The sequence below is a fragment of the Tamandua tetradactyla genome, chromosome 3 (assembly GCF_023851605.1).
Source record: "Tamandua tetradactyla isolate mTamTet1 chromosome 3, mTamTet1.pri, whole genome shotgun sequence".
Taxonomy (NCBI): Eukaryota; Metazoa; Chordata; class Mammalia; order Pilosa; family Myrmecophagidae; genus Tamandua; species Tamandua tetradactyla.
In genome coordinates this window covers 11,127,659-11,154,256 of record NC_135329.1, presented here as the reverse complement: position 1 = coordinate 11,154,256, position 26,598 = coordinate 11,127,659, and the positions used below count along the sequence as shown (strand labels likewise).

Sequence of the window (26,598 nt, the reverse complement as noted above, 5' to 3'; positions counted from 1 at the left end):
GCGGGAGGGGAGTGCGCCAGGACCGCGGCCCGCTGGACGACGGCGGCGTGGCGGGCGGAGCCGACCACGTAGGGGGCGGGACCAGAGCCAAGGGGTGGGGCCGTCATGCTCTCCCTTCCGCACCTGCGGTGGAATTCCTTAAAAAAGTATCTGTGAAGAACTCTTCTACCCCAACCAAAAAACAAAACACAGAGGCAGGCCATTTTTCACTTAAAAAAAAAAAAAAAAAGAATTAAGTGTTTATTATTGTCGACAACACAAATGAGAGTTGGCAGTTTATTCCTGGTCTGGGAATTGTCCACAACCCTCTAGGATCCTGTAACTTGTCCATCTTCCTTCCAATGGCAGCCTCCGTCTTGGGAAGGATCCACTGTCGAATGAGGCCTGACTCTGAAACACAGTTCCCAGGCTGGATAAAGATAGCTTGGGAGGCTCTAGGTCAGTATGGAGACCCACGCAGTTCACGAAGCCTTGGCTTTTCTGCGTTGGGTGGCCCACAGCAGTATAGATATGGAGAGGGTGGTGGAGCCCAGAATCCCAAAGAACACAAGTGGTGAGAAGGAGCCCTGCGAAAAACACATCAAGGAAGACGGCATTACACTGAGAGCTCTATGCTAGCACACCTGTCCCTTCATCTTATTGCTTTCCTTTTTCTAGGCGACTTTCATCAGCTCCTGGTCTCCTGTCTCTTCTTTCAGACAGATTCCTGCTCTATGCATTTCTCTTATCCCTAATTAGAAGCCTAATTCCTCACCTGACGCATACACTTGTAGCCATGAAAACCATCAGCACAGAGACACTGTATGAGTCCTGGGCCATCAGGTGCACAAGATCCATTCTCAGGACACAATTCTGGGAGCCAGAGAGAAGAGAAAATATCACTGGACCTCATCAACTATGTATTCCAAATACATGCTTTAACTTAAGAGTCTCTCAATCCTTTCTGGGTCAAAGGGAGAGGAAAGGGGATTACAGGAATGAGAGCATACCAGTAATAATCTTATCTTCTCAGAGTTTTTCGTCCCAGGGGTTAGAGCCTCAAACCCTGAACAAAAGGCACCTAAGTAACTTTATTAATTATTTCTGGACTCAAGTGAAGAATACAAGGGAAGAAAGTTCCCACAAGGATGAAGAAAAGAAAGTAAACCTGGGTCCTCAGTGCTATTGCAAAGGTCCCTTTGCCCTTGGCAGATTTTGTTATCTGTATGAGAGGTGATATTATTCCAAGCATCAATATCTCCAGGACAGCTGACATCTTGTGGCAGTACCCTGAGGACAATACAGACTTTCAAAATATGCAGCTCAAAGTTGCTGAGTTCACAGCACTGTGAGTTCTGATTCTCAACCCCCATCCCAAACCCTTACTCACAGAATCTGGAGCTGGGTAAAGCCACGGAAGGTGTTTATCAAGTTATCCTTGAGGGGGTTTGCTTGCAGATCGCTGCAAAGCAGATGACAGTTAACACTCTGCTCCAGAAAGCATAGTATTTCCATTTACACATCTTCCTGGACTGGAAATCCAGTCCTTAACCTGGGCAATCTGCATTTAGGTATTAACAGTCAGAGCCTGCTTTTTAGGAGTCCATGCCCAAAGACTTTACCATCAATTCTTTGCTATATTCACCTTTTGGGATAGAGGGTACCTAACCACTTACATGATAATAGCAGTGTGTGCCTGAGCAAAGTTTGGACCAGGGTCCTTCAGAGAACAGTTCTGGAGATCCAGCCTAAGGAAACAAAGTAATTAACATAACTATGTATCTTGCCTCTTCATCCATGGCAAGGTTTGTATTTGACTACAAACACCCCCTTTTAGCTAATCAATATTAATTGAACATAGCTGTATTGAAAGTCATAAACTTGGTGCCACAGTGATAGCTGTTTTAATTCTGCCCTGTCCAATATAGCCGTCATTAGTTACATGTAGCTATTTAAATTTAAGTTAATTAAAATTAAATGGAAATTGCTGCCCCTCATTAGCAGTAGCCACATTTCAGGTATTCAGAAGTCACATGTGGTTAGTGGCTATGGTACTGAAAGTACAGACATGGAACATTTCTGTGACAGAAAGTTCTGTCGGACAGCACTGTTTGAATCAGTACACCTAAGCCCTGTGAGTTCACATCTGCATGCATACTGGAAGAAATACGTTTCTTGTCTAGACTACTGGATTTCACATTGTAACATTATGATACCAATCCACAAAGGACCTACAAAGGAAAAATTAAGGCAAATGACATAATAGTTTTTTCCAAGTGCATTTTCGATCACAGACTGGATGTAAACTCCTGGACACTGAGACTGTGCCACAATTCTATCACTGTCCATTCCTTTACAAACATACACCAAATACTCACTAAAACACTGGGATAATACTTTTTTAAAAGGCGTAACTGAGTTATCTTTGCTTTGAAGTGGTTTGCAATTAAGTAGGAGAACAAGACAATTGCCAATATAAAAAATATGTTAAATTTCATATGAAAGAAATCACAGGACATTGTACAAATAAATTTTGTGTCTTAAAATAAAAATAAAGTGTCTTACTACAGACACTAAGGACTAGAGGAAGTCAATCAAAAAGGCATTACTCTGGGATTTAGCAGTAGGGAGAATTCACCAAAAAATGTTGGAATTGTAGGATGCATAAGTTCTAATTTGGAGGAGGAAAGCAATTCCAGGTAAGGAGAAGAGGCTGAACAAAGAAACAAAGGTGGAATGTCTTTGGAGGTAGGTGAGTCTGGCTGGACACGTCTGTAGTAGACGTTGAATACCTAGATCATGGTTTGGACTTTATCCTGAGGCCAACAGAAAGTTATAAATAAGATTTTAAAAGTAGAGAAAAATAATGGAAGAGAAATTTGCCTCAAAACAAACAGCAATTAATCAGAAAAGGAAGAAGAAAAACCATATTAGCATATTAGCCTTGAAGAATAAAGAGAATTTCATGGATCACCCAGTAACTTGGTAATAAAAGAATGAAGGTCATGCAAAGGTTTTTGCTTTGACTTTTTGAAAAAACCAGGCAAATATGACTTCCACGAAGTTTCAACCAGAAAGAACCATAGGGTTTACCCAGCCAAAAATGCTATACAGATCTTAAAAGGCTGAGAGTGATGGTTTAGATGCCTCCAATCACGTTGATGCCCAAAGCCTATCTATTAGGCAAGCCTTGTAGAATCCCTTGTGGAAACTCAAGTCTCCAGAGATGCCATCTCCTCCCTCACCCCAAGATGGCGCCCTTCTGGTTCAGGCAGCAGCGGGCACGCAGCAACAGCGCCGGGGTCTCTTTACAATAAAGCGCCACTTCAGATGAACTTCGCACACTCCCTGGGCACTGGATGCATATCTGCAGAAGAGAGAAACCTATCAGGACTCCAGAAAGAAAAGCGAAGAAAGATCTAGCAGCACTATTAGGAAGACCTATTAGGACTCCAGAAGATCGCGAGTTAACTGCCCGTAAACCTGGCCAAGACCCCTCCAACACCGGGCGGGGAGGTGGCTCGAGTCCCGTCGTTCTATTAGGTTAGCCTAGGGGATGCATTTCTTCCCGTGCAGCCTGGCGCCACACCGGCGCGTCAGAGCCTTTCCGTCCCAGACCTAGGCCAGGGAAGGCTCTCATCTTTGAGGATCACGCACGACTGATACATATTAGGCACCCTCCAGTGACTTCTCAATCCGAGAGCCCAGGGTTGGCGCGGTGCAAAGGAGCTGGCAGGTGCACAAACAACGCATCAGACGTTACAGAAAGTACATTCCTGCCGTCACACGAAATACGGCACTCGGGCGTGGAGCGCCTACAAAGCAATGAAAGGCTCGTCTGTTTTGAAATAATTTAAGTTACTCGAAGAGTAAGCAGCGAGATCAGATATCAAAGGCCTCAGAAGTCAGCTGCGGCGCCGGGAGGCCTGAGCAGCGTGAGTACTCAGGAGCGGGGCCGGCCGGGCTATGGCGGGGTCTGGGGCCGGGAGGTGGCCTAGGGGACCAAGTCGGGGCTGCGGGCGGGCGGCGGGCGCGACCTCCAGCCTACCCCAACTCTGCTTCGGCCTGACCTCTGACTTGTTTCTGTACCTCGGGTAGCGCTAGAGCCCTTTCCACGCCCAGAGCGAGGAGCAGGGCGGCAGCCCAGGGCACCTGGCTCGCATGGCGGCCGGGCCGGCGAAGCGCCATTTTCCGCTCCTGTCTTTCGTCCTTCTCCTGTCTTTCGTCCTTCTCAGCGGCTCGCGTGATCTTGGCGTGACCGCTCCGCCCCGCCTCCCTTCCCGGGCCAGCGCCCTTTCCTTCCCCTGGTTAGCCAAGGCCTCCCAGCTGCCGCCCCGAGTTGAGAGCGGGTCCCCGCGGCTCCGCGTTCCCGAAGGGGGCATCAGCGCCTCAGCTCGTGGCCACCGCGCCCGCCGCGCCCGCGCACTGTAAACATGGCGGCGCGGGGGGCGGGGCCCCTGGCGCTGTGTGGGCCGCGCGGTCCCGCAGGGGGAGCACGTGTGCAGTCGCGGCTGGTGAGTCGGGGTGGCCCGGGGCGGAGGCCCGCGCTAAGACCCTGGCCGGGAGACCGCCGAGAGCCCTAGCGGGGCGGGGTTAGCGGCGGGGAGGGGCGGGGCAGGCCTGTGCCCTGCGTGGGTTCCTAGCAGGGTCTGAGCCATGTGCGGCCACGTGGTGGTCTCTGCGTCACGCTGGTGGAGGGAAGCGCGGAAGCCCTGGAAAGAAAGAGGGTGAGGATTTTGGAGGAGCGGAGGGAAAGCTCGGGCGGGAGGAGACGAGCCTGAGGCCGCCGCGGGCACCGGGTCCCTTTCACCGCAGTCGCGAGTGCGTGCGCCCGAGGTGCTCGGCGGGGAGAAGCCGCTGCCGTAACCTCTCGCCTGCCTTTGTCTTCCCAGAAAAAGTGAGTGATGGTGAGCCCAGGAAGAACAAAGGAAGCTAATTAGTCCTGGCGACGTCGGAGGTAAGGGGTAGAGGGAGGCTGGAGCTGCTCCAGGGTGACCCGGGCTTTGGACGGAGGGTACCTGGGAAGACCCATCCCCGGAGCGACTGAGTTGTTGGTTTGGGCGCGGACCAGCTAAAAGCCCGCCAAAGCGCACCGGGGCTCACCCTGCGCAGCCGACCCAGGCTGAGGGCGGCTCCTCCGCCTCTCACCTCAGACCACGCAGCCCCAGGCGTATGTCCTAAGAGTTTAGTGGTGATTAGCGTTTTAACGGGGACCGTAAGTCTTTCAGACCCGAATTCTTCTCAAAAGGGTAGATTTGAAGTAAACTTTTCGGGACAGTTGGTGTAGCCAGGGGCTTTTGTAGGAATCAGAGCAATCCTCAGGTGTGACCAAAGTGGTCGAGAATGCCTTCCTTTCTTGTGTGTGTGTGTGTGTGTGTGTGTTTGTTAGATGTTTTAAAAGGGGTCACACAGCCCACTGTTTGTGCCCTGGTGCCTTATTCTTTTAGGAAACTACTCGGCACTTAACTTTTGGCTCCCCTCTCTTAGAGAGATGCAAGTCTACAGGGGTTTGAATCAGTTTAACGAGATTTGTTGTGTTTAAAATTAATTTTTATGTACAAAAGTCTGGACCCATCAAGGAAAAACTCTTCCATTTCCATTTCTTTGAAATTTCTAATCTACTTTCTGTCACTGAGAATTTGCCGTTTCTATATATCATCTATAAGTAACATCCCACAATATCTGCCCTTAGGTGCCTTCTTATTTCACTCAGCATAATGCTTTCAAGGTTCATCTGTGCTGGTTTGAAGGGAAGTATGCCCCCTAAGAAAAGCCATGTTTTAATATGGATCCCATTTCTTAAAGGTAGAATAGTCTCTATTCAATGCTGTGTATTTGGGACTGTGATGGGATCATCTCCCTGGTTGATGAGATTTAGTTAAGAACGGTTGTTAAACTGGATTAGGGGATGACATGTCTCCACCCATCTGAGTGGGTCTTGATTAGTTTCTGAAGTCCTATAAAAGAGGAAACATTTTGGAGAATGAGAGATTCAGAGAGAGCAGAGAATGCTGCAACACTACAAAGCAGAGAGTCCACCAGCCAGCGACCTTTGGAGATGAAGAAGGAAAACGCCTCCGGGGAGCTTCATGAAACAGGAAGCCAGGAGACAAAGCTAGCCGATGACACCGTATTTGCCATGTGCCCTTTCAGCAGAGAGAGAAGCCCTGACTGTGTTCGCCATGTGCCTTCTCACTTGAGAGAGAGACCCTGAACTTCATCAGCCTTCTTGAACCAAGGTATCTTTCCCTGGATGCCTTTGATTGGACATTACTATAGCCTTGTTGTAATTGGGACATTTTCTTGGCCTTAGAACTGTAAACTAGCAACTCATTAAATTCCCCTTTTAAAAGCCATTCCGTTTCTGGTATATTGCATTCCAGCAGCTAGCAAACTAAAACAGCACTTAACTTTTGGCTCCCCTCTCTTAGAGAGATGCAAGTCTACAGGGGTTTGAATCAGTTTAACGAGATTTGTTGTGTTTAAAATTAATTTTTATGTACAAAAGTCTGGACCCATCAAGGAAAAACTCTTCCGTTTCCATTTCTTTGAAATTTCTAATCTACTTTCTGTCACTGAGAATTTGCCGTTTCTATATATCATCTATAAGTAACATCCCACAATATCTGCCCTTAGGTGCCTTCTTATTTCACTCAGCATAATGCTTTCAAGGTTCATCCATGTTGCAGCATGTCTCAGAACTTCCTTCCTTCTTATGGCAGAATAACGTTCCATGTATAGAGATTTTAGAAAGCTGTCGCCCTGTTCTTAGAATCGTGCTCATGAAGGCTTCGTTGCCCGGTCAGCCTTTTCCTGTCTTGCCTGGCTTTCTTCAACCATCTAGGAGGGTTCTTGGCACCTCATGCAAATAGAGTTGTAGTGTAGCGGGGTGTCCATTCCTGGACATTGTGTCACAGTCTGTGCTGGGACTGTTTTCTTCCTCTCACCAACCACTTACCCTAACCCTTTACAAGTTCTTTGCATTCAGCAACCATCTATCTCAACAGTTGTTCCCATCACCTCTATCATAGCAGTAAAATTTTGCCAAAGAGAACTGGAAAAACTCTGGATGTTGCAAATGACATAGGCGTGGGCATATTTATGTTGAACCAAGAGTCGCCTTTTGGGAACATTGTTCTGGGGGCTGGCATTTGTGACTCTGCAGAAGCAGAGTTTCTGTGCCTTGGGATCTCTTGATCCCAAGAGTTCCCAGCTCTAATTTCCTCTCTTCATTGGCCTCAAGAGGTTCACAGTTCAGATTTGGACTGGATAAAGCCATAGCTTGCCAGCTAGGCAACATCTGCCCAAGAATACAGCGTGGGAGAGGCAAAAGAGAGCCAGACTGGTCTTATTCCATGTAAACAAAGGCTAAGACAGTTTATATGAATCTGTCTCTGTATTGATTGAAATCTAAACTGTGATAAGCTATGTCCCATGAATGACTAGCCAGAATTAATCTTTGCTCTTGTCCCAGTTCTAGGATTAGTGAGGACAGGGCCCCTGGGGAGTCAGTCCCCTGCAATAGCTGCAGATGGCACCCTTTTCATCTTTCTTGTTTTATATCATGCTGGGTAGGTTTGAGCAAGTTATTTAACCTCTCTGTGCCTCCATTTCCTTGTTTAAAGAGTGTTCATGTACAGTGTTTAGCCTGAGGTATGTAGGTTTGTTTTGTTTAGAGCAGTTATAGATTTATAGAAGAAGAACAAAGTACCAATATATTGCCTCTGTCTCACACACAGTTTTCCCTATTAACGTTTTGCATTAATGTGTTACCTTTGTTATAATTGATGAACCAATGTTATTATATCATTAACTCTAGTCCATAGTTTACGTTACGGTTCACTCTTTATATTGTATAGTTCTGTGGTTTTTGTTTTTTAAATTTTTTATTGTGGTGATGTATATACAACATAAAACTTCCCATTTTAACCACTTTCAAGTATATAATTCTGTGGCATTAATTTAATTTACAATATTGTGCCATATGTTCGACACCCTCCATTGCCAGAACGTTTCCATCACCACAACCAGAAACTCCATACCCATTAAGCATTAATTCCCCATTCCCCACTCCCACACCTGCCCCTGGAAACTTTTTTTTACTCTGAATTTGCATATTCTACTTTATATAAACAAGATCATATGATATTTGCAATATTTATCCTTTTGTGTCAGGCTTATGTCACTTAACATGGTGGCCTCAAGGTTCATCCGTATTGTTGCATGTTTTAAAGCATCACTCCTTTTTATAGCTAAGTAATATCTTGTGTGTGTGTGTGTCAATATATATATACACATACCATATTTTGTTTATCTGTTCATCCATTTTTGGAAACCTAGGTTACTTCTATCTTTTGGCTAGTCTGGATAAAGCTGCTTTTGGTGCGTGAATATATGTTCATGTCCCTGCTTTCAATTCTTTGGTGTACGTACCTAGAAGTGGAATTGCTGGGACACATGATAAATCTATACTTAACTTTCTGAGGAACTACCAAACTGTTTTCCACACTGGTTGTACCATTTTATGTTCCCACTAACAATGCACTAGGGTTCCTATTTCTCCATATCTTCCACAACACTTGTTATTTTCAGTTTTTTAAATAGCCAGTCTAGTGAATGTGAGGTGGTGTTTTGTGTGCTCCCCCCCCACAAAAGAGCAAGAGAAAGTGTAAGCAGGAAATCAGATGGCCTATTGGCCTAAAATCTGTCTCCCCTAGTCTAAGGAGTTTAGGGTTTTTTGTGGATTCAAACAAGGGAAGATGGAGTTGTTACCATTACAATAGGTCCAAACTGGGCTGAAACTAGTTCAAGGAGTTTCAGTAATTTCAAGTATTAATTTTGGCTATTTTATAATATAATAGAAGAAAAAAATATCTATATAATCAATTCAGTAATCATCATTTGTTCTTAACTTCTGGATTACACCTCTTCCCTTTTGTTTGTTCATTCTTCAGTCTGGAGGGACGTGTTTGCGGCCGCCATTCTGGTAGTTCCTGGAGAGACTGCTGTCTCAGGACTTACCAGCTTAACTGGCTTGGGAGCACAATGGTGACTTTAAGTTTCTGAAAAATAAACTTAGTAAATATATTGTAAATTACAGGTTGAAATAAAAGGAGTAGAAGAAATAATTTTTAAAATAGATTTTAGGTTGAACCTGGAGTGTTTTTTCAGGAACAGTGTTGACAGTTTCTGGCTAATACTTACATAAGAATAATTTCCAAAAGGACCTCCTGACTCAATTTGAAATTTTTTAACCATTACGACTTTATTTCTTTTCCTGTTTTGATCATGAACCCATTGCTAATCCCATGATGTCAGGGAGGTCACCCCTGGAAGTCATGTCCCATGTAGGGTGGAAGGTGGTGAGTTTATTTGCAGAGTTTTGCTGGGAGAGAGATGCCACAGTTGAGCAATACACAGATTTTTAGGGGGTGACTCTTAGGCATTATGTCATTACAGAAATAAGTTTTATAAGTGTTCTAGTGTGCTAGCTGCCAGAATGCAATATATCAGAAGCGGAATGGATTTTAAAAAGGGGAACTTAATAAGTTGCTAGTTTACAGTTCTAAGGCCGTGGAAATGTCCCAATTAAAACAGGTTTATAGAACTGTCCAATCTAAGACATCCAGGGAAAGATACCTTGGTTCAAGAAGGCCGATGAAGTTCAGAGCTTCTCTCTCAACTGAGAAGGCACATGGTGAACACAGTCAGGGTTTCTCTCTCAACTGAAAAGGCCACAAGGAGAATACAGCATCATCTGCTAGTTTCTCTCCTGGTTTCCTGTTTCATGAAGCTCCCCAGAAGGCATTTTCCTTTCTCATTTCCAAAGCTTGCTGGCTGGTGGTCTCTCTGGTTCTCATGGCTGTGTCATTCTACAATGTTCTGTCATCCTTCTCTGCTGTCTCCGAATCTCATTCTCTAAAATGTTTCCTCTTTTATAGGATTCCAGTAAACTAATCAAGACCCACCCGAATGGGTAGAGACATGTCTCCACCTAATCCAGTTTACCAACCGCTCTTGATTGAGTCACATCTACAGGGGGATGATCTAATTACAGTTTCAAACATACAGTACTGAATAGGGATTAGAAGAAATGGCTGCTTTTACAAAATGGGATTAGGATTAAGACATGGCTTTTCTAGGGTACATACATCCTTTCAAACCAGCACAATAAATTTAAGCCTCAAGATCAAGGACTTGGCTTATTAGCATATTTCCTTTTATTAGACAGGCCGTATATTGTAGAGTTTATTTTTATAGATCTCTCTGTTACAAGTTTAAATGGTGATAATGTATGTTTTTCAAAAAGGAGTTGATTTTAGATTTAGACTTTGTAAAGTTCTTTGATTACAGTTTTAGCAAATCAGGAGTCCCTATTAATTGAGACAATATTATACCTTAACTAAAAAGGTGATATCTATTTAATACGTAAGAATAACCTCCAGGATAACCTCTCGACTCTGTTTGGAATCTTTCAGCCATTGATGCCTTATTTTGTCTCATTTTGCTCTTCCCCCTTTTGGTCAAGAAGGTTTTCTCAATCCCTTGATGTTGAGTCCCAGCTCATTCTAGGATTTCTGTCCTATGTTGCCAGGAAGGTCCACACCCCTGGGAGTCATGTCCCATGTAGAGAGGGGGAGGGCAGTGGTTTGCTTGACATGTTGACTGAGAGAGAGAGGCCACATCTGAGCAACAGAAGAGGTTCTTTGGGGGTGACTCTTGGGCCTAATTTTAAATAGGCTTAGCTTGTCTTTTGCGGGGTTAAGTTTCTTATGAACAAACCCCAAGATTGGGGGCTCAGCCTATTGCTGATATAAATTTTGTACCACATAGACAGTTTTTGCTTTAGTCTCACACGTAAGTTAAAGTTTTAAAATATTAATTACCATGTATTTTCAACACCCTACAGTATGACATTCCTTTGTTCTTCCTCATGCAAAAACATTTTTTAATTTGTACATTTAGTCACTATCATTATACCCTCTAGGCATTCCTAGATTATACCATCTCAGTCTTTATTGTCTCTTTCCTTCTGATTTCATTTGTGCCCCTTTAGCTTTTTAACAGTTATATAGGATCATCTTTTAGAATGACAGTTGCTTTTAGTGCCTTTGAGCTGGGGTTATATACAAAAAGCAAAGCATCTAAGAATGTAGAAATAACAGTTAAGGTTCAGGAATGATTGTGATTGCTGTAAGAGCTTATAGTCTAGGCCCTAGTTTTCTTATAAGCATTTTTTTTTAATGAAGCTGTTTTCAGAAATAATATTTGACATTTGAGTTACTGAGGTCATCAACTACAAATTATAGCAGGAGTTTTGTCCTGTCTCACCTTTACATAGTTACCAGGGTTATATTAATTGACAGGTAGAACATAATTTATACACTTGCCTTGCTTCTCTTTTTAAGTCACTTTTTGTTGATGAAGTTCAGACTTGTAGCTGACGACGTGTACTTTTAGAGAAGCATTGGAGCAAAGTAGTGTGACTGACAAGGAAATTTGGTCATTTCCATGATCTGTAGCACTTTTTCTAAGAATAACTAAAACCATGACTAACAACATCATATTGTTGTCAAATAAACAGATCAGTATCAGGATATAATGTCGACAGTGAGAGCATTGCCAAGTCTTCAGAAATCTCTAAATCTGTACATATGTGAATAATATTTCATCCACACAAATTTAACCAGCAATATTTTCAAAATCCCTTTTAATATTGATAACACATACCCAGGCACTTCTCATGTAATATATTAAACTGTTTTATAAGGTGGACAGTTTTACAAGGTGAACAAACAAATCCTTTGCAGCAGTTTGAAATAAAAAGATATCCTTTAGGGTCGATTTTGGGAGGGCAAAATGTTAAAAGCTGGTAGGTTTGAACATTATGTTAAACAGAAAAATGGGTTACTTTATTTGATTCCTTATTTAACCAGAATGACAACAAAAAGTAAAATATGAGTTAATATGATTATAAGAAAAATACTTCATTCCTTTAAAAGTGAGAAGACTTCAGTTACCAGACCAAGGCAGTGGATTCTTTGCCTGATGCACTTTAATGACCAGTTCCTGAGACACCAGGGTTTCAAAGACAAAGCATGTATTGCCAGGTGCAAAGCAGGACAGCAGATGGCCTAATGGCCCCAAAATCTGTCTCTCCAAACTACAGTAATTCTGGTAGTTTTGTAGTATTAAAAGATGGGTAGATTTTAGGATTACAAGCACAGCATGATGTAATTAGATATGAGCTAATCATCGAGCATGTGCAGATTAATTACATGCTTAGTCATTGAACATATATGTAAGGAAATGGTGAACTTAGTATGATGATGGGTGTGATTTTTACTGTTTTAATGAACTATAGGTGACTTATAGGTTAAAGCCTAACTGGTATTGTACATGTCAGGTGGGCCCATTTTGTTTAGATCCAGCTTCGGTTATCAAGATAACTTTGGATTTGGGGTGGGTTAGTTCTGGGCTGTCCCAAAACCTTTCATTATAAGCATAAGAGTGGTCTTCAGTGATCACAAGACTTTAAAATAAAAAAACTGAATAAATGGGTACAAAGTCACAAGGTTTTACATCACTAGGGCACAAGATAAAGGCCATATAATCATTATCAGAGCTCCAAGCAGCTGGATTATAGTTCAGAGATTTCAGGTGTTTCCCTCTGTCTACTCTAATATACTAGAAAATAAAAAGGAATATCTGTATAGTGATTCAGTAATCATAATCATCCATTAAATCCTAACTTCTAAAGGATGATAAGGTCAACATAAACATCAGCAACAATATTTTTCTGATATGACATAGAATCTTCTGTCTTCTAGACAGAATACTCAGATGAATAAGAAAAACTTATGACCTTTCATTAAGAGCAGATCAACAGTCTGCATTATTTTAACAGAAAACAACTCCAGTTTTGAATGAATAGACAAGTTTGACCCAAAAGCTCTTAAAAATATTAAAAATAAGCCTATCAAATTTTTGGTCAGCATTGACCACCACAAACAATTCACCTTCTACAACTTTCCATACCCATGTTACCAGATGAAGGCTGCAGAGTCCTTTGCCAGGCACGCTCAGTAACCAATTCCTGAGACACTGGGATTTCAAAGAGAGAAAGCGTTTATTACTAGGCACGTAGCAGGAGAGCAGATGGCTTAGCGACCCAAAATCTGTCTCTCTGAACTGTGTGATGCTGATAGTTTTATTTGAGAAAAAAGATGGGCAGGGTTTAGGATAATGAGCATGGTGGCCTCAGATGATGCGGGGTGATCTAATTATTGAGCACACGCAGATTGATTACGTGCTTAGTCATTGAATGTGTGTGAGAAAATGGTAGAATGAGGTATAAGTGACTTGTATGTTCAAGTCTAAGCTACTATGCATGTCAGGTGGGCTCATTTTGATTAGATCCAGTCTTGGTTATCAAGGTAATTTTGGCCTTGGGGTGCGTTGTTGGGGGCTGACCCAAGACCCTTCATTAATAGACATTAAGGGCTGTCTTTAGTGATTGCAAGACTCTGAAATTGAAAAAGTAGAGAATTGGGTACAAATGAATGTTAGTCACAAGGTTTATACAATCACAGTGGCAGAAGATACGGGCTATTCAATCATTATCAGAGATCAAGGCAGATGGATTACAATGTAGAGATTTCAGGAATTTCCCTCTGTCTATTCCGATGTACCAGAAAGGAAAAAAGAATAGCTATATAATGATTCAGTAATCAAAATCATTCTTAAATCTTGGTATCTTGGTTACACCCATTTAGGTCTTGTCTTACGTATTCAAACTAGCCATTTTTCTTTGGGACGAAATTACACTTCCTTAGACAAGCTTATTAAATTTTAGTTAGCATTGACTACAATATGTTAATTCTTTTCTACAAACTTCTACAACCCTCCATATACACCCAGGCTTTGCCTTACACATTCTTCAGGACAAAATTAGACTCCTTTCTTTAACTAAGCACATCCCTGTATACGTGACATACTGCATACCTTAAGTTATCAAAAAGGTCTTTGATACTGTCTTTAAACATCCTACAAAACAATTTTAAAAATAAAGTTTGCCAGAATAATAACTTAATTTCATTAAACACAAACTTACATTTTTCACCATCTTAAGGATCTAATAAATATAATACCAGTAAATCTGTATAAATTTAGGAAGAGTATTCCCAAGTAGGATAAAATTGTATTTGGTTCAAAAGGCGTAATAATAGGAATACAACATAGACTCTATCACTGCATTTTTGCACACACACACCTGCCCCCATTGGAGGTTAAAAAAAATATTTTATTTTCTTAATATCTTAAAATTATGAACAACCTTAAAAACATACCTTCAAGCTCTGGAAAATATGCTACAATTGTTTAATTTGTCCTAAACATAAATCCAGGAAAGGACATTTTCCTTTTCTTACTGAAATTTGGCAATTAGATCTTACTCAATTAACCCTATCCCAAGGCTGTTTATGTTTTAATTATCTGTTTATTGCAGTTACCCTTGCAAAAGTAGTGTTGAAAAAACAATTTAATTGGGGAATTCTTTCAGAACAAACATGGCCTATTCCTCACTATATCCCTTTGCCTGCCGTTTCTGATCTCCAGGCCCAGTGAAATTCTAAACCAAGCCACTCCTTTCTTCACCTACCCCTTCTCCCATAGCTACTTTAGTTGGTTCATTCATATTTGGGTTAGGTCTAAAAAGCCCTGGGGCAGGGATAGGTGAGACTGAAAGAATGAGGCCTGATCTGTTGAATTTTGGTTTTAAGTTTTAAATGAGGGCAGTGGGATTTAAGACCCTTCAGGTGTCCTTAGTATTGTTCAGAGTTCTTATGCCCTTTTTTTAAAGCATCTTTTATTATGAAATATAACATATACAAAAAAGTGATAGATTTTAACAAGTACATTTTAACGAATAGAGAACAAATTTCAAAGTATGGGTTAGAGTTCTGCTATTTCAGGTATTTCCTTCTAGCTGCTCTAAGACTGAAAACTAAAAAGAAATATCAACATAATGATTCAGTAGTCATACTCATTTGTTGAATCCTTTCTTCTCTGTTAAAACTTCTCCTTTGATCCTTCTTTCTAATCTTTAGAGATATTTGACCTATGCTCTTCTTTTAATTGTTTCCAATTCTTAGATCTAATTCGCCTAATAATGTGACCCAGCCAATTGGAAAAGTCCTTGCTCTTTCCGCAGGCAGGCCCCTGCTGCCTTCCTGAAATCCAGGCAGGAGTTCCTTTCTTATGTCCAGGTTGTTTACAGTAATTACTAGTATTAAAGCCTGGAACTCTGGTGCCTAAAGGGTCTCCCTCCCCCCAAGACTACAAGAAGTATTTATTGATGTTTATAAAGCGCTTAATGTACTGCTGGTAACATTGCCCTGTTCAAAAAATGTTAATTGTGATCCTGTCAGACTGTTTAAATACATGGCATTTTCTGGTATTTTTTTCCTATGCCAATAAGTACCCCAAAGGGCTGCTTGTGGAGACCACATAGTGTAAGTGGAGACCAGGACGGGTGAGACTCACTAAGCCTGATCTCTCATCCCGCTTCTGACAGCACTGGCTGTGTTTTTGGAACATGTACTTGATCCATTTAGGCCTGTTTCTTTTTGAAATGAAGAAAGTTGTAATAGCATTTAAAATTCCTATAAGTGTTGAGATAGAGTCATTCAGTCTTTGTCCTTCCAAGGACAGTGGTGTATTTTTTTGTTAGTATTTTCATTAGTATTAGGATTAGTATTTCTCGTGTAAGAGTCAGAGAACCAGCTTTTGTGTCCTCTCTCTCTGCTCCTTTACCAGTTTCCTCTAGCACAGAGCACTAAGTATGACCTATGGCAAAAGTCTAATCCTTCTAGGAATGTTTCTGAATGTGGCTCTCCTCTTCCCATTGTTGAGCCTCCAGGGCTGAGCTGGGGTTTGAGCCACAGGGTCCCAGCTCACAGGTGATAGGGCCATTCCGATCACAGGGATTGGCTCCCTCAAGGGGCCAGTGGCTGCTGAGCTTCACCCCACCCCTAATTCCTGATCTCCACTAAAGCCCTGATAGAGCCGGACTCAACCTTTTTCTAGCCCCAGACACCCCAGGTCCTCCAGGCAGCTCTCCCACAGGTGGGTGTTTGCCCCCAGAGGGACGGGACCACTCTCCCTGGTGGCTGGCTTCTCTCCAAAGTGGCTCTGTAATCTTGAGTCTGAAACCCCGGCTCCCGCTGCTCACTTTTGAAACTCTAAGCTCCTTCCCACTTCTGCTGTTGACTGTGGTGTTACAAGTAGAGGGGCTGCGCCAGAGTGGAGGGCTGAGTGCCTTTGGGAAGGATGAGCCTGGAGCAGAAGGGCTGGCCTGGGGATGGCTGGGATGGAGTTTGGGGCTGCCCTGGAGGACCTCCCACTGGGACGGGTGCTGAGAAGGGGTGCCGTTAGGAGGGGTGACACGGGAGCTGGGAGGCAGGGGAGATGAGGGAAGCCAAGCTGCCCTTTGTCTCCGTGTCTTCCTCCCTGCTGGGCCATGGCGCCAGGCCGGGCTCCACGGCTCCCTGGGATGTGGTGGCTGGGTCTGTGCCTGAGAGGGGGGGCAGGAGTTCTGAGAAGAAGCTGGAGCCAGAGTTGACTTTCTTTTGTTTTTGGGGTGGAAACCTGAGAAGGTCTGGTATTTCCACAGTTCTGTTCACTCCAAGATCCTGGCTAAGTTACTGTGTCCTGGCCGCTTCCTCTGCTGCTTCTCCCTCCCCCGCCTCCCCTCCCCCAAGCTGGCTGGTCCAGTCCTGTAGGTGTGAGGCCCCGGGGCAGGTGACCCTGCTGGCCAGGTGGGCCTGACCGGGCGCTAACTCCTTCGACAGCTGACTCGGTGGAGTGGAGGCCGTGAATCCGCACGGCTGGGAACCAGGTTGTAGCTGCCGCCCCGGCTGCAGGTCTCGGACACCGTGCTAACATGAGTGTGACCACAAGCGCCTCGACAATGCAGCCCCCAGCCTCCAGTGTAGACCCAGCTGTACCTGCTTTCTCCCTGGTGGATTATGTGGTCTTCGTCCTGCTGCTGGTCCTCTCCCTTGCCATTGGACTCTACCACGCCTTCCGTGGCTGGGGCCGGCACACTGTTGGCCAGCTGCTGTTGGCGGACCGCACAATGGGCTGCATCCCCGTGGCGCTGTCCTTGATGGCCACCTTCCAGTCGGCCGTGGCCATCCTGGGCGTGCCGGCCGAGATCTACCGATTTGGGACCCAGTACTGGTTCCTGGGCTGCTGCTATTTCCTGGGGCTGCTGATCCCTGCACACGTCTTCATCCCTATCTTCTACCGCCTGCACCTCACCAGCGCCTACGAGGTGAGTGGGGAAGGAAGGAAGGGAGGCGCTGGGGCCACCAGGGTCAGGGCTGGAGAGGAGGAATGGGACGTGCACGAGGGATCTGAGAGCCCAGGCCTCCTCCACCCAAAGAGGGTGACAGCAAGGATGTTGTGTGTTTACAAGGTTTTGTTGGGGGAGGCAGAGGCCCAAAGGGACCCAAATTGGACATTCCCTTGGGTTCCTGGGTCTCTTAAGGTAAGTTGAATGCGAAATGTGGGGGGTGGGGTGAAAAGAATGCATTTTTCCTGTGTATTTTTGTCCAGTACCTGGAGCTCCGATTCAATAAAGCTGTACGAGTTTGTGGAACAGTGACCTTCATCTTTCAGATGGTGAGTGCAAGGAGGATAGAGATTGAGCTGAGACATGATAGAGGGACCTGGACTCTAGCATGCTGGGGGTCAGTGTGATGGAAGCCCCCAGAGGCATCCTGCTGCCCACTCCTTCCTGTTCTAGCACAGATACCGTAGTGCTGGAAAGCTGAAATGTAGGAGCAGGTGAAGGGGGCGGGGAGCGGGCTTAGGTGAGAGGAAGCCACTGGGCCTGTGGCACTAAGGCCCACCTCTCCCTTCTCCCTTCCCACCCTGTGCCCTCTCCTTCATGACAGGTGATCTACATGGGGGTTGTGCTCTATGCACCGTCGCTGGCCCTTAATGCAGGTGAGGTGTCACAGCCCTGTCAGGCTAGGAAAATACCTTTCAGAGAGGATGATGGAGGAAATGCCAAAAGACTCCAACCTTGGTTAGGGAATTGTCTTACTGCTTGGGCTCTTGGACTAGTATCTATTAGAAGAAGAAGCAGGCTTGGTGCACCTCACTTAAACTAAACAACAGTATCTCACTTTATTGCTCAGTCTGTCTTTGGGGTTAAGCTGTGCAGACATTTTCTCCATCGTCGTGAATGATTAATTTCATTCTTTAAACACTGATCAGTGTTGTCCTGCTTCATCTCTAAGACATGACTGCCCTCACTGAGGCAGGCTAGCCCACTGGAAAGCCCATTTCTGGAAGTAGGAATGTGGCTTTTATCTGCTTGCAGTGACTGGCTTTGATCTCTGGCTGTCCGTGCTGACCCTGGGAATGGTGTGTGCCATCTACACTGCCCTGGTGAGTGCAGGGAGCCTCAGGGTAGGGGGGAGGGTATGTAAATTTGGGGGGGGGATGAAAAAAGAAGATGACTGGGGAACAGGATGATATGCTAGGAATAGAGTGAGAGTCACTGAGATGCAGAGATGGGATGTCATGAGAATATATGAGATGGGACAGGATGAGATAGTGCACTGGGGAGGGGGTACTCAGCATGGGTTCAGTGATATCAGCAGGGGCTCAGCAGTTATACTCCCAGCTGGCAGGATGGTGTCCTCCCTGCTGAGCGGTTTGCAGAATGTCTGCCACAGGTGTGCCGTCTTCTCCCTGCAGGGCGGGCTGAAGGCGGTCATCTGGACAGATGTGTTCCAGACGCTGGTCATGTTCCTAGGACAGTTGGCAGTAATCATCGTGGGGTCAGCCAAGGTGGGCGGCTTGGGACATGTGTGGGCTCTGGCTTCCCAGCATGGCCTCATCTCTGGGATTGAGTAAGTATACCCCTGCCCCTGCGGGGGTCCTCAGCGCCTGGGAGCTGTGTCTCATCCTAACATCTAATCTCATGGCTGCAGGAAGCCCAGGGCACACTGTGGAAGCCTCAGGCAGGACTCTGAGAGGGCCAGCTTCTTGGAGGGGTGCTCGCAGGTGCCAGGCTAGGGGTGGAGTGCTCAAGAAGTTTTTATACCCAGAATGGGGTCGTGGTTTGAAGAAACAGAGCCTCTGCCCCCAGTTGCTGCTCTGCCTTCAGTCCCCAGCTGCTCGCCTTCAGTAGCGCCCTTGGCACTAGCAGCAGGGTCTCCGCTGTGCTCTCCTGACCCTGTTGCTAGGTGGACCGAGTGTGACCAGGTGGTGTCCGTCGCAGGCTGAATCCGGACCCCTTCGTGCGGCACACCTTCTGGACCCTGGCCTTTGGCGGTGTCTTCATGATGCTCTCCCTGTACGGGGTGAACCAGGCACAGGTGCAGCGTTACCTCAGCTCCCGCACGGAGACGGCTGCTATGCTGTGAGTGCAGGGACAGGATGATGGGGACAGGGGCTGGGACGGTGCGGGGCTGGTTCCCTGGGGGACATGGGGGGAGACAGGATCTACCACACACTCACTGGGGTCAGCACTTCAGTCACCTTTCTGGGGACTCTGGAGGGAGGACCTGGGGTGTCTGTGAGCCAAGCCCCAGCTCTGTTCCGGCCCGGCCTCTCCTGTAGCTCCTGCTATGCAGTGTTCCCCTGCCAGCAGCTGGTCCTTTGCATCAGCTGCCTCATCGGTCTGGTCATGTTCGCCTATTACCAGGAGTATCCCATGAGCACCCAGCAGAGTCACGCAGCTCCTGACCAGGTGAGCAGGGCCCCAGCCCCTCCTGTGCCCGGACCCCCCGAGGCAGTACACCAGGAGCTGCAGGAGGGACTCCCGCCCTGGGCAGTTGATGGCACTAAGGTCCTTGCCTGTTTAGGGGTTGGACGTGGAGGAGGCCAGCCCCGGCAGCACAGGATCACGTGCTCACCCTGCTGGGGGTGGGGACCTAATGATCCCGGCTCCTGGTCTCCTCTTAGCCCTGCAGCAGCCCCATTTTATAGGGGAGAAAACTGACTCAGGTAGGTGACTATGCTGACCTGTCAGCCAGGCCAGCGCTGGGGTGGGGACTGCCCCTCTCTCCCAGAGCCCCTTCTCTTCCCAGCTGCTGTGGAGCTGCTTGGGTTGGCAGTGATGCCTCAGGGACTGCAGCCCTCCCTGACACCCCTCTCTGTGGACTGTCTGGGGCCCGTGCTGACACGGCTTCCTGGCAATGGCTCACCTGGGCCTGGAGCCCCTCTCAGGGGAGCCTTGTGTCTGCTCTGCTTGCAGCTGGTCCTGTACTTTGTGATGGATCTCCTGAAGGGCCTGCCCGGCCTGCCGGGGCTCTTTGTGGCCTGCCTCTTCAGCGGCTCCCTCAGGTACCCCCTTGACCATGTCCCTCAGATGTGTGACACTGACCCCTGTGGGGCATCCCTCTGAGTTTCTCATTGTGCCCAGCCCATCTGTGGGTGTCAGGACAGAGCACCTCTTCTCCTAGGAGACACCCCGTTTTTGATTAAGGATTCTTGGTGTGCAAAACCTGGAATTGTTCTACTTGAACAAAATTTGTACCCATCTATACAAAATGACAAGTGGCCTTTGCTGTCCACTGTGGGATGGCTTTTCGTGCTGTGCATGTCCTGTCTCCCCCCTTTAGGGTGCTCTTTCCTCCATGGGGTGCTAGTCCTTCTTAATTTTGCCCTGTCAGCTGCCAGACTGAAGGCACCTTGCCCTTCTCTTCTTTCTCAGCACCATATCCTCTGCTTTTAATTCGCTGGCAACAGTTACGATGGAAGACTTGATTCGACCCTGGTTCCCTGAGATCTCTGAGACCCGGGCAGCCATGCTTTCCAAAGTCCTCGGTGAATTGTGCTTCCTCAACTTTCAAAGAGCCTTTTGTCACCAGACAGCTTTGAAGCCCCTGCTTCACGGGCGCAGCCTTTGCCTGATGAAGCACATAGCCTTCACCCCACGCTTGTTTACACTTCGCAGCATTTCCTGGGGAGGTCTTGGCCTCACATAAGAGTGAGGACAGGATGGGAGGGACCTGGCTTTGGGGCGTGAGGTGACATGCCTTCTGCTTCCAGGGCCACAGGAGAGGTGGTTTGGGCGGGGAAAGAACTTTGCTCTCCTTTTTAATCTTTTAATCGTGTTAACACACATCTCCTTTTCTTCTCCCTTTTCCTTTTCCCCAAGCCTTTAGCTACGGGCTGCTTTGTCTAGGAATGGCCTATCTTTCCTCCCAAATGGGGCCTGTGCTGCAGGTAATGATTATGGAGAGAAGGTAGCTTTAAGGGAGGAAAGGAACTGACTGAAACAAGAAATTGGGGGAAATGCTATTTTGAAGGGGAAGGCATAGGGAGCAGTGTCAGAATTCCCCTCTGATGGACTAGCTTTAGCTGTGAAACAGACTCACAGGGAGCCAAAAGCTCCAGTCACTCTTGGGGCAGTGTTGGCTCAGACACCTGGGAGGAGAAACCAAAGCCAATTCCAACACCCACTCCTGCCTGTGGAGTCTAAAGTTGCTTTATGCTTGTTTCATCCGGAAGGGGCTGGAAGAAGTTCTGGCCAGTGGTCTCTGAGGCAGTGGCAGGTGGCTGGTGGCTGGGCCCTACATCGGCAAGGCTGGGGTAACTGCCGAGGTCTTCTTTTCTCATTTTCCCTCCACCCCGTCCTCCCAGGCCGCACTCAGCATCTTTGGCATGGTCGGGGGGCCGCTGCTCGGACTCTTCTGCCTTGGGATGTTCTTTCCTTGTGCCAACCCTCCCGTGAGTGACCCTTCTGATTCCATGGTCATATGAGGGGGTGGGTCTGGGGAACGGCTGGGGCCTGGGGTGGAGGTTTGGTAGGGAGGTGGGGATGGCCGCGGTCCAGCATGTGCGCAGGAGACTGTGCTGTCTCGGGCAGGGTGCCATCGTGGGCCTCTTGGCCGGACTGGTCATGGCCTTCTGGGTCGGCATCGGGAGCATCGTGACCAACATGCGCTCTGGCTTGTCCTCCGCTCGCCATAATGTGTCCAGCTTCTCTCTGCCCAGCAACTTGACCACGGTCCCCATGACCACACTACTGTCCTCCTCCACCCTCTCCAGGTGAATTGGGGCTCACTCTTCTTGGAGAGAGCAATTCATCTTGATTTGCTAGGGGCTGGGCCACCAGAGGCCTCTGGGAGGGGCTGGGTGTTGGGCCCCAGGCCTTGGGAACCGTGTAGGTGGAGGGAGCCAGGTGCCTGAGGACTGCCCTGTCTGTGAATTGCTTCATCTCTTTCCCCTTCTGCTCTCCCAGGCCCACAGGGCTGCAGCGGTTCTATTCCCTGTCGTACTTGTGGTACAGCGCTCACAACTCCACCACAGTCATTGTGGTGGGTCTGATCATCAGTCTACTTACTGGTGAGGGGATTTGGGATTAGGACCCAGAGAAACAATGAAGGTGGGGCGGGGGGTCCAGGCAATCTTGAGTCTCATGGAAGACCTGCCTCTGCCCCTTGGAGCTCCTGGGTGCCTGTAGCTGTTAAGCTTTCTGGCTGAGATCTAGGATGTGGGTTGGGGCCAGATAAACCCTGGAGCCCAGAGGACAGAAGGCTGGCGGGTGTGGACTGGACATCCAGTCAGAGTCTCAGAAGCATCTTTGCCTTTAGGAGGAATGCGGGGCCGGGTCCTGAACCCTCGGACCATTTATCCAGTGTTGCCCAAACTCGTTGCCCTCCTGCCTCGGTCCTGCCAGAAGCGTCTCCCCTGCAAAGCCTATAGCCAGGTAGTACCTCTGTTGTCCAAATTCTCCTCTGCCATCTGTTCCCCAAAGAGCGCTCTGCCCCTTCCAGTTTCCCCTCCATCCCTTTAAGCATGGGCTGTCCCACAGCTGCTGTCCCAGCTTCTGTCCCTAGGGGACTATGAGTGTGGTGGGCAGACAGGTCTTGGGCCCAGAGAGGAGCACCAAGGGCTGGCTCTCCCAGCCCTTCTCCCCACCTGCTCTTCCTCTGATCTCCCGCCTGGCGGGGATCCAGCTGTCTTGTCATTTTTTCTGCCATAGTTCCATCACCACCCCTTTTGGTGTATTCCCGCCACCCACTCCCCTTGCTGTGTGTTCTCCAGGACCTCCTCACGGATACTGGCACATTCCCAGAGAAGATGAGCAATGGCGTGCTGAGGGGCAGCAGTGACAAGGAGGTCGCGGCCTTGTCTGGGGCAGGCAGCGGCCCCACTTTCGTCCTCCAGGAGACCTCACTATGACCTGGGCCCAGGGCTCAGGCCACTGCCCATTCTGTGCAGGGGACCCCCCTCCATGTTAGAGGAATGTTCACTCCATGTGGTCCACAGGGATGGGGGATCCCCTGGAGGACCCAGTCCTCCCCAGCCGACCTTGTTCTCAGAGGTCCTAACCTGCAGTAGCAACTTCGGCATTATGGGGCATGTGGGTATGGCAGGGTTTTTGGCTTTGGCCTCACCAATCTATTCTCTAGAAGACGGGGCTTGCTAGGGGGCCAGAGTGTGCCAGCAATGGGGATAGAAGCGAATCCTCTGGGCGGAGGACAGTGGCATCTAGTTCAACATACACAAGTTCTTCTGACATGACTAGACATAGCATCTCTGGTTATAACTACTCGTGAGCCCAATTTGGCATGACTGACGATTTCCACTATAACACTTGAAGCTGCCTGCACCAGCAGTGTTGTCTGTTGCAGTCCCATGTGAGCTCCAACACTATGAGGCACAGTGGGCTGCCGTGTGCCTCTTGGGCTGTCTGTGGCACCTGAGTCCCTCATCCTCATGAACCTACCTCTGTTCTTGAGTGGGAAGATTCTGGTGCCCCAGAGGGGCTGCTCAGAACTGACAGGTGCGTCCACTTTCTGTGTTTTGAGTAGGGACTTTTCCACATCTCTGCCTCGCCATCCATCTCTGCACTTGGCACTTGGGGTGACAAATGTTCCTACGAAACCAGTGCGATGTGCTGTGACCAGGTCCACTGGAGCAGCCACCCTGTCATTTTGTCAACTGTATCCCTTTGGAGTTTCTTCCCACTTCCCATCTCTGTTCCTGGGGAATAAAAGCTTCCCTTGGACCTGAAATCAGCGCTGTCCCTGCTCGTTTTGTTCACTGGGATCCCCCTTGGGGAGAATGAGGAGCCTTCTGTCGAGCAGGTGCCCTCCCTCTGCTGAGAAGAAAGGACAGTGCCTCCCTCGGCCTTGGGACCTTCCGTCCTGGGCCTGCCCATTTCTTTGGGGCAGTGGTGCTTATCAAGGTGGAAGATGCAAACCCTCTCCTGCTGCTGCGTCCTTGTTCCCTGTGTTGCAGTGTGTCCTTGTCAGGCCACTTTCTTTTGGCAGGACAGTCATTGCTGCTGCTGAAATTCTTGGTCTTGTGTCTGGAGCAAGAATACTGCTATTAGGCTTAAAAACAGAACCTTTGAGCTGGATCTTTCTGGTCCTGTGAAGAATGCAGTGTTCCTGTTCCCCCACATAGGCCCGGTTGCCCAGAGCTCTTGGGTCCCTCAGCAGGTGGCAGGTCATAGGTAGATCTGTGGGGTCAGCCTTGGCCGAGGCCCTATTGCTCCCAACTACAACGCTGCTGCCCTTCCTCACCGCGGCCACCAGGGCGGCGACATCCTGCCTCCCTGCTGATCTTGCCGTCCCAAGTCTGCACTAGAGCACAGGCTCCCCCAGCCCGCCCAGGGCTCAGTAATGGTAGCTCCTCACAGTCTTATGTTTTCCAGCTTCCTTTTTTCCTGAACAATTCAGTCCTAAAGCCATGAAGTGGAAAAGAGCAAGATTGGCCTTTATCCCAAGCACTGCCTGGTGTGGGATGTCAGGTCAAGGGAAAGGAGGGAGGCCAGCTTGGGATGTCAGTCTTGTGGGGGGGAGGAGGGCACCCCCACAAGGCAGGCTGGTTTGCAGTGCCAGAGCCCAAGTGTGATGAGAGTGTCCATGTGCTAGTGGTGACCTGGCGTGAGGTGTTGGAGCATGAACAGGACGAGGGGAGCATTTCCACAGGGAAGGAGACCTGATGTGGGGTGTCAGAGCTGGAATGAAAGGGAGTCCATGCATGAAACACCTTGATGTGGGATGTCAGCACGAGGCAGGGGAGGAATGGCTCCATTTGGGTTGTCAGTCTGAGCAAGATCAGGGAATCCCTGTGTGGGTGCACCGAAACAGAATGAAGCGGGCCTCCATATGCAAATATTCCTATCTGGGGTGTTTGAACCTGAGTGCAGTGAGGCGGTTATCTATATGGGAGGAAGACCTGCCATCAGGTGGGAGTCCAAGTAGGGTGAGGAGGTCCTCCATTTAGGGATAGGCTGGTATGTGATGTCATCTTTTGGCGATTGTGAATACTGCTGCTATGAACATAGGTGTGCCAATGTCTGTTCATGTCACTGCTTTCAGCTCTTTTGAGTATATACTGAGTATTGGTATTGCCAGGTCATAGGGCAACTCAATATTTAGTTTTCTGAGGAATTGCCAATCTGGCTTCCACAACAGCTACACCATTATACGTTCCCACCAACAGTGAATAAGTATTCCGATTTTCCCACAACCTCTTCAATATTTGTAGATTTCTGTTTAATAACAGCCATTCTTATAGATGTGAGGTGATATCTCATTGTTGTCTTGATTTGCATCTCCCTTATAGCTAATGAAGGTGAACATCTCTCCATGTGTCTTTTAGCCATCTGTATTTTGCTCTTCAGAAAAACTCTTGATATCCTCTGCCCATTTTATAATTGGGTTTGTTCTTTTGTTATTGAGCTGTATAATTTCTCTGTGTGCACAGGATATCAAGCCTTTATTTGATATGTGGTTCTCAAGTATGTTCTATTGAGCTGGCTGCCTCTTCACCTTATTGACAAAGTCCTTTGAGGCACAGAAGCTCTTGATCTTAAGGAGTTCCCATCTGTTTGTTCTTTCATTGCTTGTATTTTAGGTGTAAAGTTTAAGAAACTACTTCCTGTTACTAGGTCTCGAAGTTGTTTCCCTGCATTTTCTTCTAGAGATTTTATGGTACTGACTCTTACACTTAGGTCTTTAATCCATTTTGAATTCATTTTTTGTATAGGGTGTAAGATAGAGTCCTCTTTCATTCTTTTGGCTATTAATATCCAGTTCTCCCATGCCCATTGTGCTGGTTTGGAACTGTCGTGTATCCCAGAAAACTCATGTTCTTTAATCCTCGTTCAGTATTGCTGGGTGGGATCATTTTTATCATTTCCATGGAGGTGTGATCCACCCAATTGTGGGTGGAAATTGATTAGATGGTTTCCACGGAGATGTGACTCCATCCATTCAAGAATAGGTTGCTTATTGGAACCCTTTAAGAGGGAACCTTTTTAGTATAAGCTCAGTGCTGAGAGAGCCCACAGGCCAGAGATCTTTGGAGATATAGAAGAAAAGCACCCCCCAGGGAAGCCTTATAAAATGAGGAGAGAGAGCTAGCAGACGTCGCCATGTACCTTTCCAGCTGACAGAGGTGTTCTGGACCCATCAGCCTTTCCTGAATCAAGATATCTTCCCCTAGATGCCTTAGTTTGCCATATTTTCATGGCCTTAGAACTATAAACTTGCAACTTAATAAATTCCCCCCTTTAAAAAGCCATTCCTTTTCTGGTATTTTGCATTCTGGCAGCTTTTACATATGAAAACACCC

General features: G+C 47.1%; 2 protein-coding genes across 7 annotated transcripts; one reads left to right on the top strand and one right to left on the bottom strand.

Moving 5' to 3' along the window:
• Positions 1-215: 215 nt before the first annotated feature.
• On the bottom strand, positions 216-4,421 carry ATRAID (all-trans retinoic acid induced differentiation factor). Its single transcript, XM_077152404.1, has 7 exons — positions 4,069-4,421; positions 3,225-3,346; positions 1,656-1,727; positions 1,370-1,441; positions 1,148-1,269; positions 755-852; positions 216-566 (listed from the first exon to the last, which is right to left on the bottom strand). The coding sequence occupies exons 1-7, from the start codon at positions 4,165-4,167 to the stop codon at positions 462-464; spliced, it is 690 nt and encodes a 229-aa protein (XP_077008519.1). The 5' UTR covers positions 4,168-4,421; the 3' UTR covers positions 216-461.
• Positions 3,213-24,026, top strand: SLC5A6 (solute carrier family 5 member 6). Of its 6 annotated transcripts, none has more exons than XM_077152402.1 (18): positions 3,213-3,914; positions 4,872-4,936; positions 6,133-6,218; positions 16,830-17,314; positions 17,599-17,664; positions 17,940-17,991; positions 18,371-18,438; positions 18,751-18,905; positions 19,277-19,417; positions 19,618-19,747; positions 20,255-20,343; positions 20,714-20,826; positions 21,161-21,228; positions 21,646-21,732; positions 21,872-22,053; positions 22,247-22,350; positions 22,599-22,714; positions 23,053-24,026. In XM_077152402.1, exons 4-18 carry the CDS (start codon positions 16,922-16,924, stop codon positions 23,188-23,190), a joined length of 1,902 nt encoding a protein of 633 aa, XP_077008517.1. In that variant the 5' UTR covers positions 3,213-3,914; positions 4,872-4,936; positions 6,133-6,218; positions 16,830-16,921; the 3' UTR covers positions 23,191-24,026. The 6 variants fall into 6 exon arrangements, with proteins under 6 accessions (XP_077008517.1, XP_077008514.1, XP_077008515.1 ...); XM_077152401.1 differs by lacking the exon at positions 3,213-3,914 and adding an exon at positions 4,574-4,706; XM_077152399.1 differs by lacking the exon at positions 6,133-6,218.
• Positions 24,027-26,598: the final 2,572 nt, after the last annotated feature.